Raw genomic sequence first — 13,702 nt, forward strand, 5'->3', positions numbered from 1 at the left:
CAGGGGAGAGACAGAGCATTTTGTCTCACCTAGAGTGAGTCTTTTATGTGCTGTTGTCTTGTCATTTGGTAGGATGGGTGTCCACAATGGGCCTGGAGCATCCTTGGGAATCTAGGGCTATTATGGGATCTAGGACAGCCAACTGGTAGAGAACTGGTAAGAAGTAGAAGTAAGAGAATGAATTATTCCTGTAATATTTGAGAGTTTTACCAGTCAATTGTTTTTGGGAAAAACCATGAAGGCCTGGGGTCAGTTATTGCTGTAAGGATTTGACATTTTATTTTATTCCCAACAGGGAATTTTCCCGAAATCCTTTATCCACATCAAGGAAGTGACCGTGGAGAAAAGAAGGTATTTGTCATTCTTCACTAGGCTTGACCCTCCCATAGCTCACAGATGTCTCTGTCTTGTCTGCTTTGAAAGCCTGACTTGGCAGATGTGAATCAGCTCATGCCCCTTCTCCATGCCCACATGTATTTGCTTGTCTCCTTTTCCGCATACAGTAGGAGATCTAATCCACATTGATAATCTGTTCAGATCTGATTCTGAGGGGGTATTAGGAAGTTTGGAGAATCAAACTTTTCACCCGCAGCTGTCTTTGAACTATATTAAAGTTGATTAATCCTGAGTAATGAGCTTGAAGGGCCCACCCCAGTGAAGGAGGACATTAAAAAGGAAGTTCCTTGCATTTACATAATGTAATTGGTGTGGCTATTGGAGGCGGTTTAGTCTCCTGCCAGCAGGCCCCTCTCAGCCGCTGCAGCTGAATGCAAATTTGCCAGCATTTTATCTTGTTAGCACCTGGGTATCAATTTCACACAATTTTGTCTCCCACCTTAAATAGAAATATCGAGAACATCATTCCTGCAGAAATTCCTCTGGCACAAGAAGTGACAACAACACTTTGGGAATGGGGCAGCATCTGGAAACAGCTCTACGTGGTGAGGCCCAGAACCCTGCTCCCGGGGATGGAAGCTTCCTGCGGTCTTTGCTTTGGTTCAGTTTTGGAATTTGGCTGTGAGCAGGGCAGGCCAAGGTAGCTCTTGTGACACAGTAGAACAAACATTATGAATACATGGAGGTCCAGAGAGGTTAGGTAACTTTCTCAAAGCCACACCGCAAGCTTGTGAGCCAGCTGTAATACACAGGGGTCTGATGTGATCCTTTGGTTTTAAAATAAGTTCAAAAATGTTTGTTAAAAAATAAAACTTCCTATCATGAAACTCCACATTATAATAAACCCTGGGGATTTTGGTTTGGTAGTCTGCTGACAATACCTAGAGAAATACCATTCTCATATATTAATTAACTAATGCTATTGTCCTTAGATCCATGAAGAAGCTTTGACCCTGGAAAAACAAAGAGCACATTTTGTATGTGTTTTCCCTGTATGGAAGCAAATCTAATTTTAAATCCTCCTTTGATGCTTCTAAAGCTCCTAATGAAAGCAATTAGCTAAGAAAACCATTAAGCCGAGAGTGAAAATGTCAACCAAAGCTTACTGCATCTCTGTTAGAGTACTGCGCACACCTGCTGATGTACACATGGTATTTGTAGACTTAACTTTTATGGTCATAAATGTCGATTCCTATGTGGATATTTCATAATATATGGAAATTGGCATATCCTACTCTGTAAGTTTCTCAAAAGTTGTTAGGAAAGTTTAGGAGAAAGTTCATTTGAAGCTCAAGTGGTTTAATTATTCATCACCACTCCCCCTTTTTAAAAATTGCATACACCTACACCATGGAAGCTTGGTGCTTTCCCTTAAGAAATCTTTGAATATAAAGTCTATTGTGCTTTTTATCCTTGTAAAGAGAACCTTAAACCTGTGGTGTTTCAATATCACCTTCATGATTCTTGCCATGTCTGCATACCAGATGAATAACGTTTGCTTAATATCTCAGTTGGCTCCCTTTTTAGTAAACTGAAGTAATTTATAGCATGCCATGTCATTCCAACAATTTCCAATTCTCCAACACTGACCAGATATCCTGTAATTCAATTCAACTCTACCACTGACTCCCCAGAGTCCGTTTAGGATTCTATAGGTTTAAGAACTCAAAACTACTGGATTGCCCTCACTTCAGATGCCAGTTCCCAGTCTTGGGTCCCCAGGCTACCCACACTTCTGTCCAAACATAGTACAAAATCAGGGGTTCATCATTCCCCTCCACCTCCACCTCAGGTCTCCTAATTATTTAGAACAACTCACAGAGCTCTGCAAAGAGGTCTACTTATAGTTAGTTTTACTATAAAGCCTACAATGCAGGGGTGCCTGAGTGGCTCAGTCAGTTAAATGTCTGCCTTTGGCTCAGGTCATGATCCCCAGGGGCTCTCTGCTTAGCAGGTAGTCTGCTTCTCTTTCTCCCTGTCCCTCTCCCCCTGCTCATGCAATGCAGGAACAGCCAAATGGAAGAGATACACAGGTAAGGGAACTAGGGTGAATGAGCACAGAGCTTCCATGCCTTCTCTCAGCATGCCACTTTTCTATACAGAGATATGTTCACCATCTGGGAAGCTCTTTGAACCTTATTGATTGAGAGTTTTAATCAAAGTTTCATTACATAGGCATGAGTGATGAAATCTTTAGTCATTGTTGATTGAGCTCCTTGAAGGGGAAGGGTGAAGGGGGTGGGGCTGAAAGTTCCAACTTTCTAACCACGTGGTAGGTTCCTCTGGCATCCTGCTCCCCATCCAGAAGCTGTGGAGGGGGCCTCCATGAGTCATAAACTCAGGTATGGTCAAAAGGGGCTCATTATGAATAAGAAAAGAGGCTCTTAGCACTCAGGAAGTTCCAAGGGCTTTAGGAGCTCTGAGCCAAGAACGGGGGACAAAGAACAAATACATATTATTATTATTATATATTTATTTAATTTTATACATGTTTAAAAATACTACATTATTATTATTCTTGTTCATTATTATTCCACATGCTTTCCCAAATGGATAGCCAAAAGTTCTTGGCATGATTAGAAAAACATTATTCAAATAAATACAATGAAAACAAGGCAATGTTATTAAATGCTTGCTATATAGTACCTGTCAAAAGCTCTGCACTTGAGACTTCTCTCTCCCTGTTAAAAAAAGGAATTGAGAAATGTGAGAGAGGAGTTAAAGTTGTATCACCACGAAACTGTGCCTTTCTCCTTCCTTTCTATAGAAGATGGAAGGAGAATCACCATATGGGTCTATGTTATTTAATGTTGGGTCTTTGTATCACCAAAAGCCATTCCGTCCCATAGGTTGCACATGTCACACGTCGGGGAACACTGCCCTAGAAATAGGCCTTTATCACCAGAAAAAATGGCCCTGGTTCCCAGCCCTAAAGGGCTTGAGCTCTGGGACCTGCATTATAGCAGCTTTCATGGCATTTCTGCTCAACCAGTATCTTTTCTGATGAGAGTCAGAGATAACTCTTGCTTTAACCAAGACGTGACTGGGATTATTACTTTCATTTCTGGAAGTCCCTGTGGCCCAGCAGGAAGAATTATGTGAACGATGGAGACTACCACCCAATCCCTTGGCAGTTGTGTAGGGACCAGGAGAGATGCTCTCACCACGGCCCCTGAACATGCTCGACTGACTTTGGCACAGTTTGCCACACAGATGCCCACACACCCTCTGCCCAGGTGACTGTTCCTTGTTTCCTATCTTGTAGGCCAGCAAAAAGGAGCGGTTCATGCAGGTGCAGTCCATGATGTACGACCTGATGGAGTGGCGGTCCCAGCTCCTCTCGGGAACTCTGCCCAAAGACGAGCTGAAGGAACTGAAGCAAAAAGTCACATCCAAAATTGACTATGGCAACAAGTAAGACCTTCTTTCCTCAGAAAAGATGCTCTCTTCTCCTACCTGCCTCCCTTCTTCCCTGTCTCCCTCCAGAGAAACTTGGTTTCATTTTTAGATGTGCGTTTGCCACTTTCTATTTGAGAGAAGAGTGTTACCAACGCGGTGCTTGTGTGCCTTTCTCATCACCCCCATGGGACCTAGGGACATGCAAGTGGAGGAAGGGCTTGCTTATGCAGTGGTTATTACTGGCTGAGAGATTTAGGACACTCATTTAACCTACTTCCAAGGGGCTGAGGAGCACAGTCATGCTGGTTCACTTTTGGCTTAGTTGCCATTTTATTCCTACACTTACCAAAACTCTCCCTTATATATCAGTGTGAGACCTAATGTCCCTTTCCCCATCCTAAATTACCCAAGCCACGTGCCATCAACTAAACTTATATGCATGGTTTCAGAAGTGTTTCCTCAAAAGGGAGGAAGGAGAAAGTGGTTGGAGTTGAATTCTTTGAAGAGAATATGAGAAAATTTTTTGAGGCAGGACAACCCACTGATAATAATGGTAGTGTTAATAATATTACAAGTAACACTTAATCTGAGCTTATTATGTACCAAGCTTGATGTTATGTTTTTTTTTTTTTTTTTAGTTCTAATAATAGCTTTATGGGGCAGACAGTTTTATTATCCACACTTGTTTCCAGATGATGAAACTGAGGCCCTTATAGAGGTCAAGCAATTTGTCCAGAATCACATAGCTAATAATGGCAGAACCAGAATTTAGACAAAATCAATCTGACTCCAGAGTTCATAGGACTGCCACTATGCTACCTGGATGCATTTGAGAACTGTAAGGCCTCCCCTCCCTCCCACTTATTTGGGTGACCTCTAAATCCTACTCATTTGCTCATTCATCCCAACAACAAACATGTACCAAACACTTATGATTGGTCTGATACCTTGCTAGCTGTTGAAGCTGTAGAAATAAAAGTTCCTGTCTGCTAAGGAACCACATTCTGGTTAGGAGTGATCTACAAGCAAACTGATGATATGTATTGTGATAAGTTTGATGGCTTATGAAACAAGAGTACTCTTAATTTAACTTGGAGAAGGAAGTCAGGGAAGGCTTCCTGATGGAGGTAACCCTGAGGGAAATTTTAAGTGAAAGATGAAGTATTGAGTTGGGGGGCAGTGGGGAAGGAAGGTAGGAGTGCAAGAGAGTATGGCAGGTTTAGAAGATTGTGAAGTGTATCAGAAGCCTGGGCCATAAGACCCAAGGGGAAAGTAGAAAGAGCCCACTTAGTGGGAGAAGAAGGAAATTTCCTAGCAACCAGGCTTTCTTGCCTATGTCATGTGTACCAGATCCATAGGCACTAGGAAAGTCAACATGTCCAGCTTACAGCTGCTTCCCATATCAGGAACACAGTCCCTCTGTTGGTTCCCCGGCTGGCAGCTGGCAAGTGTGTCCAAATCTGCTTATACTGCATGTGATCCCAAAGGGACAGGAAGGGTTTGCCACCCAGCTGCTGCCGCCACTGGTGCACTGACATCGTTAGCTGAGTACAGTCACAGCTGGGAGTGTAAGTATCGAGGGAGTTTTGCTCCTTTGCAGTAATGGCATCTGTGACCTTCAGATGTGGTTTCTTCACAGGGATCCTAAGAAAAAAGGCCAAGGATGGAAGAAATGGTCACTGCTCATAGGAAGTCTTCTCTGATTTTCCTCTACCTACCCCTGCTGTGTTAGGTGCCCTTGCAGGTCCCTTGTCCCCTCTGCAGTAATCACCTCGTTACTGGCCTGTCTCCCCTTCTGTGATGGGAACTCTGTAAGACAGTGGCTGTATAATCCATCTCTCTGTGTCGGGAACAAGGTCTGCCTATGGGAGGTGATCAGTGAATGGTAGCTGGATGAGTACGTGAATGGCGCTGATGGGGAAAGGAGGAGGAGAGGGTCCTGCCCAAGTCTGCTGTGCCTGTGCAGCATTGTCTGGGCCAGCCCTATGCTTTCAGTTTTAGTCACTTCCCTAAAGGGGAAGAGACATTGTTGGAAATGGAGGCCCTGAACCAGGGGGCCCCTTGCTTCTTGCCTCCTTTCCTTGATGACTTCCGTGCAAGGGAAGGAGATTTGGTCACCTTCATTTATCACTGGCCTGATATGTTTGGAGCTCAGAGCTCTAATATAGGGTGGATGGCTTCCTGAGAGACAGAAGAGTGGGGCAGAGTGTCAGGAGCTGTATGAGGGGCACACCTCACACTGTGAGAGTCAGGGAATTTAGTGCTGCAGGACTGATCAAAATCAGCTTATTGCTCCCATCATTCACTTTGTTCCTTCATTCAGACATCAAACTTTTGTTGAGCACCTGCTAGGCCTTGAGGACACAGATATTTACAAAATATAGCTTCTATGTCAACACTAAAAAGCAAGCAAGGAGAACTAATAATAACTCACCCAGTGGTGACTATCTACCAGGTGCTGTTTTAAGCACTTTCCGTACATTAATTCGGTTAATCTCATGACAGCTCGATGAGGTAGGTAAGTGCTATTATCACCCCTCTTTCTCAGATGAGGGAACTGAGGATTGCAGAGTCATTAGGCCATTTTGTCCCAGATGTCTAAAATTTGCACCAAGTAGCTTGGTTCCAGAGTTCAAGTGCTTAACTAGTACTGCATTCTATTGCCTCCGAGGACAATGGTAGATTAAGATGAGAGACAGAGAAGTGAACAGAGAGCTGAGTAGGAAGCCATGCCTTTCCCAAGAGCAGGAAGCATGGAAAGAGAGTGGGGGAGGGAAGGAAGTGGCTGACACCTGCTGGAATCTAACAAGACTAGTGGGAATTATTAGATAATTGAGAAGGAAAGAGGGGTGAGAGAGAGAATGTGGGAGAAGCTCAGAGATTAACAGGAACATGGCGGGGAAGACACACAGGGGGCCGGAACCTTGAGGGCCTAAGTGCCAAATAAAGAAGTTTGAACTTGTCCAGAGGATGACCATGAGCCACAGAAGGACCCATTTCTGTTTTCATTACCACTAATTTGTTTTGTTTTGTTTTGTTTTTGAAAAATGCTTACGGTGGAGACTTCCCCAAATCCTTATTTTGGGTTTACTTTATCGCCTTCCTGAACAGAAGAGAACAGTGTGGGGCTACCTCTGAGGAAAAAATGTAAAAATGCTCATTTCGCCAAAGAAAATGGTTTGCTGTTCAGTTGGGAGACAGCCTCTCCTGACCCTGAGTTATGGGAATTCTGGCAGTCCTGGCCTGTGACTACTAAAGCTTCTAAAAATTCCACATGAGACTTGTGGTCTCCTGTGGTCTCCAAGGAGTGAGGAATCCTCAAATGACTCCTCCAAATCCCAAGATAGCTGGACCCTAAAGAATGTTTTATTCATACATTTTAGAACCATAATCCACTCTGATAAATTTTGAAGAGAAAGAGCTAGAGAGATTTTGGCATTAAATTATGTATTGGCTATGCTCCATCTTTCCTGAGGTCATGCGAGTCTCTGTGCCCCATTAGTTGAAAGCATTTATCCTCCCCTAGCATCACCCGTTCGGCAGCATGGCCAGGCAACATTGTGAGTCCTATCTAGTTGGAAGTTAATTTCTTAATGAATGTGGGCAAAAGGGTGAGCCTTGACTCCCTTCTGTTTGCGTTTAGATGAGATGAGGGATGTGCTTCTCTATCTGGTTCTCAAACAAGACGTGGAAACTTAGTCTCCTTCATTTGTCCATACTGCCCTTCCATAGTCAGTACTCAGGAATGGTGCCTAAGTAGGGTCACTGACGACCTTCTCAGTCTTCATCAGCCCACTTTCCCTTATCTTCTTTGTACGGACAGCTGAGGTCCTCCGTCCCAACATCAAGTGCAAAAGCAGCTTCAAATCCAGGCATCTGCAAACCTACCCTTGGTGCCCTAATCCAATACTGCTCCCAAGTGCCTCCCATGTAGTAAGTATACCAGAGAGGTTAAGAGTGCAGACCAGGATGTCATATTATTTTTTTAACTATCTATGTGACCTTGAGCAAATTAATTAGCCCCCATATCTTTGGTCTTTTCCCATTTGTAAAATGGGGCTGTTAATAGTATGTAAAGTAAATTATATACATAAAACATTTAACATCATTGATGCCAATCAGAATGACAGATGCAGTTGGAACAAATGAATACCAAGCAGGGGAAAGTTATGGCCTGGAAGTCAAAGAGCTAAAGAGCAAGTTATGGATAACAAGCAATATATCTGAGATGTCCCCCCAACAACTATGTTCAAAATGTTGTTGAACACATTCTTCTGCTATACATGTGATATGATATGATATGATATTGTAAAACAGCTTAAGATAAGGTACATGTCTCCTTTGACCCCTCTACCCGTCTTGGTCCCAGGGTCCTACCCTTCCTCGCAGATACCCCTGTTGTTAGTATTGGTGGTTTGGTGCTTTTTGTCCAGGCCCTTCTCCTCTTTCTTGTCATTCATGTGCATGCACCCCGACAATATTTATGACTTGGTTTATTTGTTTGTATAAACCTAGTGTATGCATTTTTCCATACTTCATTTTTTCACGGAGATGTATCATTGAACATACTAAAGCTATATCATATTTGTTAAGCACTGCTACATGGAATTGCATTACAGGTCACAGTGTATTTCACTATTCTCCCTTTGACAGACATTGTGGTTTTGTTCAACAGTTTGCTGATGTAAGCAATGCTGTAACACACATCCTCATTAAAATGTGGATGCTTCTCTAGATTTAGTATTGCAAAAAATATACATCTTAAGAAAATTTAATATACACTGCCATAGTGCCACCCAAAGAGGCTGAACTGCACCAGTATGCCTCAGAGCTGTGTGCAAGGCTGTTGGTGTAGAGCTGGTCCGTGAAGTCTGTAATTCTCAGAGACCAGCTGAACTTTCTGGTCATAAACTTCTCACCAACATCTTAAAGGCTTAAGCTTCCCCAGATTTATCCTTACCCTTTGTTTTTGCTTTTCAGAATTCTTGAGCTTGATCTGATTGTCAGAGATGATGATGGGAATATCTTGGACCCCGATAATACCAGTGTCATCAGCTTGTTCCATGCACATGAGGAAGCAACTGATAAGATCACAGAGCGCATCAAGGAAGAAATGGTGAGCTTTGTAAAATAGGCTTTGGCAGTCATACAGCAGCCATGTAGCACATCATACACTTCAAATAATAGGCTAATTAACCAGACTCCATATTATTCAAGGAGACATCTGTCCTATTATCTGAGATGATCAGTAACCACATGCATTTTATTGTGTTTTTGTATGTGGGTCTGTAATTCATTCTGCATCCATCCCACAGGTAGTTTAATGCAAGGCAAGTTTCCTATTCTTATGGAGATTTTCTATTCCAGAGAGGGGAAAAGAAGAAAGGCAATAAGAAGTAAATAAATAAATGCACAGATTAATTCCAGATGGTGTTAAGTCTCTAAAAGGTAATAAGGAAGGGTTATATGAATCAGAGTGAATCAGGAGCTATTTCAAAAGGGACTATCAAAAAAGGCCTCTCTCAGAAAAGACATCTGAGTTGGCACTTGAATAATATGAAGTCACCAGGCCTGGGAAGATCCAGGGACAAAGTGTTGTAGGCAGAGGGAACAGTAAGTGAAAAGGCCCTGAAGTAAGACTGTTCTGAATGTTCCAGAAGTATAAAGGCCAGTGTGGATGGGGCCTGATGAGCAGTAGGAAAGTGTAAGCAAGGATTTGGAGAGGTAGGGAGCAGAAGCCAGCTTTCACAGGGCCTGCAGGGTCACAGAAAGGAGTTAAGATATTATCCCAAGTGTGGTGGAAAAGCAACAAAAGATTTCAAGGAAACAAAAATTTTTTTTCGAGGTTAACACAATCTGACTTATGATTTAAAAAATCATATTAGCCACTGTGTATTATTTGCAAGCAACTTTAATTTTAGTTTTATTAAGATAATTTTACACAAAATTAATTCACTCAATCTACTGAATCTTACTAAAATACAGTGTTGAGTCAACTCTATCATAATCACAATATCAACAGTTGTGTCACCCTGAAAGTCTTTTTGAGTTCCCTCGTTGTCCATCCCCTTTCCCAGACTCCAGGCCTAGGCAATTCCTAATTGGTTTTCTGTGATTATACTTTTGCCTCTTCTAGAGTTTCATATAAATGAAATCATATGTCTTTTGTGTATGAGTTATTTTACTTCAGCATGGTGTTTTTAGGTTCATGTTGTATATATATATATACTTTTTTCTTTTTTATTGTCGAGTTGCTGTATCATCAACTAGTTGCCCATTGTTGGACTTGTGGGTTGTTTCCACCTAGGGCCTATATAAATAATAGTTCTATGAACATTTGCAAACACATGTGCAGACACATATTTTCATTATTTCCAAGTAATACCTGACAATAGGGTTGCTGGATCCTATGATTTTTAAGAGACTTCTGTACTATTTCCCCAAAGGGCTGTACAATTTTGCCTTCCAATCAGCCATATATGAGAGTTCCATAAGTACTGCATTCTTTCAACACTTGCTCAGTCTTGCCAGTCTCTCAACTTAAGTCATTCTAGTGGTTGTATCTGATTGGGTTTTCATTTGCCTTTCTCTGAATGACTAGTGATGTTGAGTATCTATCTCTTCACGTGCTTACTGACTATGACATTTGCATCTTTTTTGTGTGTGTGTGAAGTATCTGTTCAAATATTTTACCCCTTTTAATTGGGTTAATTTTTTTTTCATTGAGTTATAGGAACTCTTATGTTCTAAATAAAATTGTGTATTTGTATATTCTAAATATGATTCCTTATAGGATACATGTTTGTGAATATATTTTCCCAGTCTGTGCCTAACCCTTTCATTTTTTTTTAAGGCATTTTTGAAAAAGCAGAAGTTTTTAGTTTTGATGAAGTCCATTTAAACATTTTTTTTTTTTTCTTTTTATGGTTTGTGCTTTTTATGACACTAACTTTATGAGGAAGGCCGGATCAAACAATGGTATTTCCCTAAATGAGGAAATCAAGGCCAAAAGAGTCAAAGTGACTTGGCTCAGATCACAGAAACTTTTGCTGGTAGACCTGGATATAATGCAGAAATCTTCAGACTTGAATCCCAAGTGGTCCTGGGCTGATTTTCTCTACCTTTCTCCTTTCTTTCCTCCAACTCTTAGTCAAAAGACCAGCCAGATTATGGAATGTATTCCCGGATCTCCTCATCCCCCACCCATAGCCTCTATGTCTTTGTGAGGAACTTTGTGTGCCGAATTGGGGAAGATGCTGAGCTCTTCATGTCTCTCTATGATCCCAACAAACAAACGGTCATAAGGTAGGTGTATTCAATATTGTCTGACTTGTCTATATATGAGACGTTGGAATTAGTAGAGCACAGAGCATCTTTTTTTTTTTTTTTATTCCCATCATCACTTGTGGAGAAATTCCCACTTGGAAGAGAAATAGAGCCTGAAAATATGGAAGAAACGTATTGTAAGATATGTGAGTCAGGTTGAAATATTACTTACCAACAAATTTTTCCCATAGTGCATTTATGGTTGCATAGTAGGGTTTTGTAAATAGGTTTTTGATACTGGAAAGTCATTAAAAAATGAGATTCATATAGCTAGTATTGGATAGACTAAAAATACCTACTCAAAATAGGAGGAGGGTAGGGGTGCCTGGGTGGCTCAGTTGTTAAGCGGCTGCCTTTGGCTCAGGTCATGATCCCAGGTCCTGGGATAAATCCCTCCATTGGGCTCCCTGCTCAATGGGGAACCTGCTTTTCCCTCTCTTTCTGCCTCTCCCCCTGCTTGGCCAAATAAATAAATAAAATCATTAAAAAAAAAAAAGAAGTAAATGGTGAGAACTTCATTTCCTCCAGGGTGATATCAGGCTAAGAATGTGGATTCTGATACCTGCCTGAGTTCATATCCTGGCTGTGCCATTTACTCTTTCTTAACCTTGGGCAAATTGCTCATCTTTCTAAACCTGAGTTGCCCATTTGCAAAATGTTAGCACCACCCTCACAAGATCTTTTTTTTCAGACTTTAATGAGAAAAAGCAGGTGAAGCACAGGGCTTGACACACGGTGCTCCAAGTGGCAGTGGCTATTATGACTATTACTTTAACTGATTGCGCTTGAGAATGGAGAAAGTAAGGGAACTTCTGGGTGCCTCAGCTTGAGGAAGCGAGAAAACCTTTTGCCACAGGTACCTTGGGGATAGCTGTCAGGGAATGGCAAGGGGCGTATGCACAAACACCATTTCAGGTGTGTTCAAAGGGGACAGGAATATTCACCTGCAGTGTTCACTGAAGCCCAGCCAGGTGAATTGGGCTGGCCTTTTAATAGTAGAGATTTAGATTTGCTATAAAGAATAGCTATCCACCATGACAGTGCTGAAACCCTGATGAGAACTATTTAGGGAAATAGTTTCCAAAGGGAAAAGACTTTGGTACAACTCCAGTCCTGACTACTGGGCCCCTGGCATCTGCTTGAGGCTTAGACCATCATTCCAGGTGGTGACCTTGCCAGTCTCCTCCAGTGGGGTTTTGGCCCAACATATGGCCGCATATTTGAAGTCCCATATCTGAAGTCCCAGTTGACATAATAGAATGCATCTGGGGTATAATCTCTCTGCCTTTATGGAGAAAGTGTTTTCTCCCTAGTTTGGCTGTTATGATGATTAAATGAGATCACATATTGTGCCTAGTGAACAGCAGTATTTTGGAAAATAATGGCTCTTTTGGAAACATTTGTGAAACACGAAGGGGCTTTCCATCTAAGAGGACTGAACTGAGGTTTGTGCATGATCTCACTTAATTCTCATTAGTTCATGTCATTTGGGTGAGAAAATGAGGCCCAGAAAGTTCAAGTGACTGGTTCAAAGTCATATGTATTTATTAATGGGAGAGCTAAGATTTCTATTCAGATCCATCTATCTGATTCCAAAGGCAAGATAATTCCCACTTTATTTTATTTTTTTAAAGATTTATTTATTTTAGGGAGAGAGAGAGAAAGAGAGAGAGCATGAGTGGGAAGAGTAGAGGGAGAAGGAGACAGAATCTCAAGTGATTCTGAGCCTGATGCAGGGTTCAATTTCATGACTCTGAGATCACGACCTGAGCTGAAACAAAAATTGGATGCCTACAGACTGGACCACCCAGTGCCCCTAATTCTCATTTTAGTATGTATGTCACCAAGGAAAGGGTTGTATTGAATATCCTAAATAGTTCTCATCAGGGTTTCAGCACTGTCATGGTGGATAGCTATTCTTTATAGCAAATCTAAATCTCTACTATTAAAAGGCCAGCCCAATTCACCTGGCTGGGCTTCAGTGAACACTGCAGGTGAATATTCCTGTCCCCTTTGAACACACCTGAAATGGTGTTTGTGCATACGCCCCTTGCCATTCCCTGACAGCTATCCCCAAGGTACCTGTGACAAAGATCCTAAAAGCTCTCATTGGACCCTTCCTACCTCTCAGAAAACATGATGCTTCATGATCGAATTGACAGGAGTGCCTGACCTGCTGGCCCATCTAAGTGATGGATGACCTTAACTAGCTCTGTGGAAAGAGGCAATGGATCAGTGACATGGCAGCTCTGTTCCCTGATGTGCCACACCAGATGATATGCTCAATGGGGCATGGCTGAGTGATGCCTCTGAAAGCACCAGAAATACAGGGAAGCCCTCAGGAAACTAAGAGATGAGGAAGAGGGGGGACAAAGGGGGCAAAAGCGAAAAAAGGGGGGCAGGGGAAGTAGAAAACAAAGAAAGATGAGAAGAGGCATGATACAAGAGAGGGACAGGGGAACTTGGAAGCACTGCCTAAGTCATTCTGAGTCTAGATAGCTGTTCCTCCCCTAAGAAATCAGTCTCTCATCCACTCCTGCCTAGCCAGGGTTGACATACAATGGTGAGACAAGGCATTTCT

At 42.1% G+C, this 13,702-nt stretch overlaps 1 protein-coding gene across 3 annotated transcripts in view; it reads left to right on the forward strand.

The window, feature by feature from the left end:
- DOCK2 (dedicator of cytokinesis 2) overlaps positions 1–13,702 on the forward strand; it is a 417,788-nt gene that overhangs the window by 32,337 nt on the left and 371,749 nt on the right. For all 3 annotated transcript variants that reach the window (XM_059174270.1, XM_059174267.1, XM_059174268.1), the window contains exons 4-8: positions 296–351; positions 845–941; positions 3,662–3,810; positions 8,776–8,911; positions 10,946–11,100. In XM_059174270.1, the coding sequence (XP_059030253.1) occupies positions 296–351; positions 845–941; positions 3,662–3,810; positions 8,776–8,911; positions 10,946–11,100 (593 nt within the window). The remainder of the gene's footprint in view (positions 1–295; positions 352–844; positions 942–3,661; positions 3,811–8,775; positions 8,912–10,945; positions 11,101–13,702) is intronic.

The sequence above is a fragment of the Mustela lutreola genome, chromosome 5 (assembly GCF_030435805.1).
Source record: "Mustela lutreola isolate mMusLut2 chromosome 5, mMusLut2.pri, whole genome shotgun sequence".
Lineage (NCBI taxonomy): Eukaryota > Metazoa > Chordata > Mammalia > Carnivora > Mustelidae > Mustela > Mustela lutreola.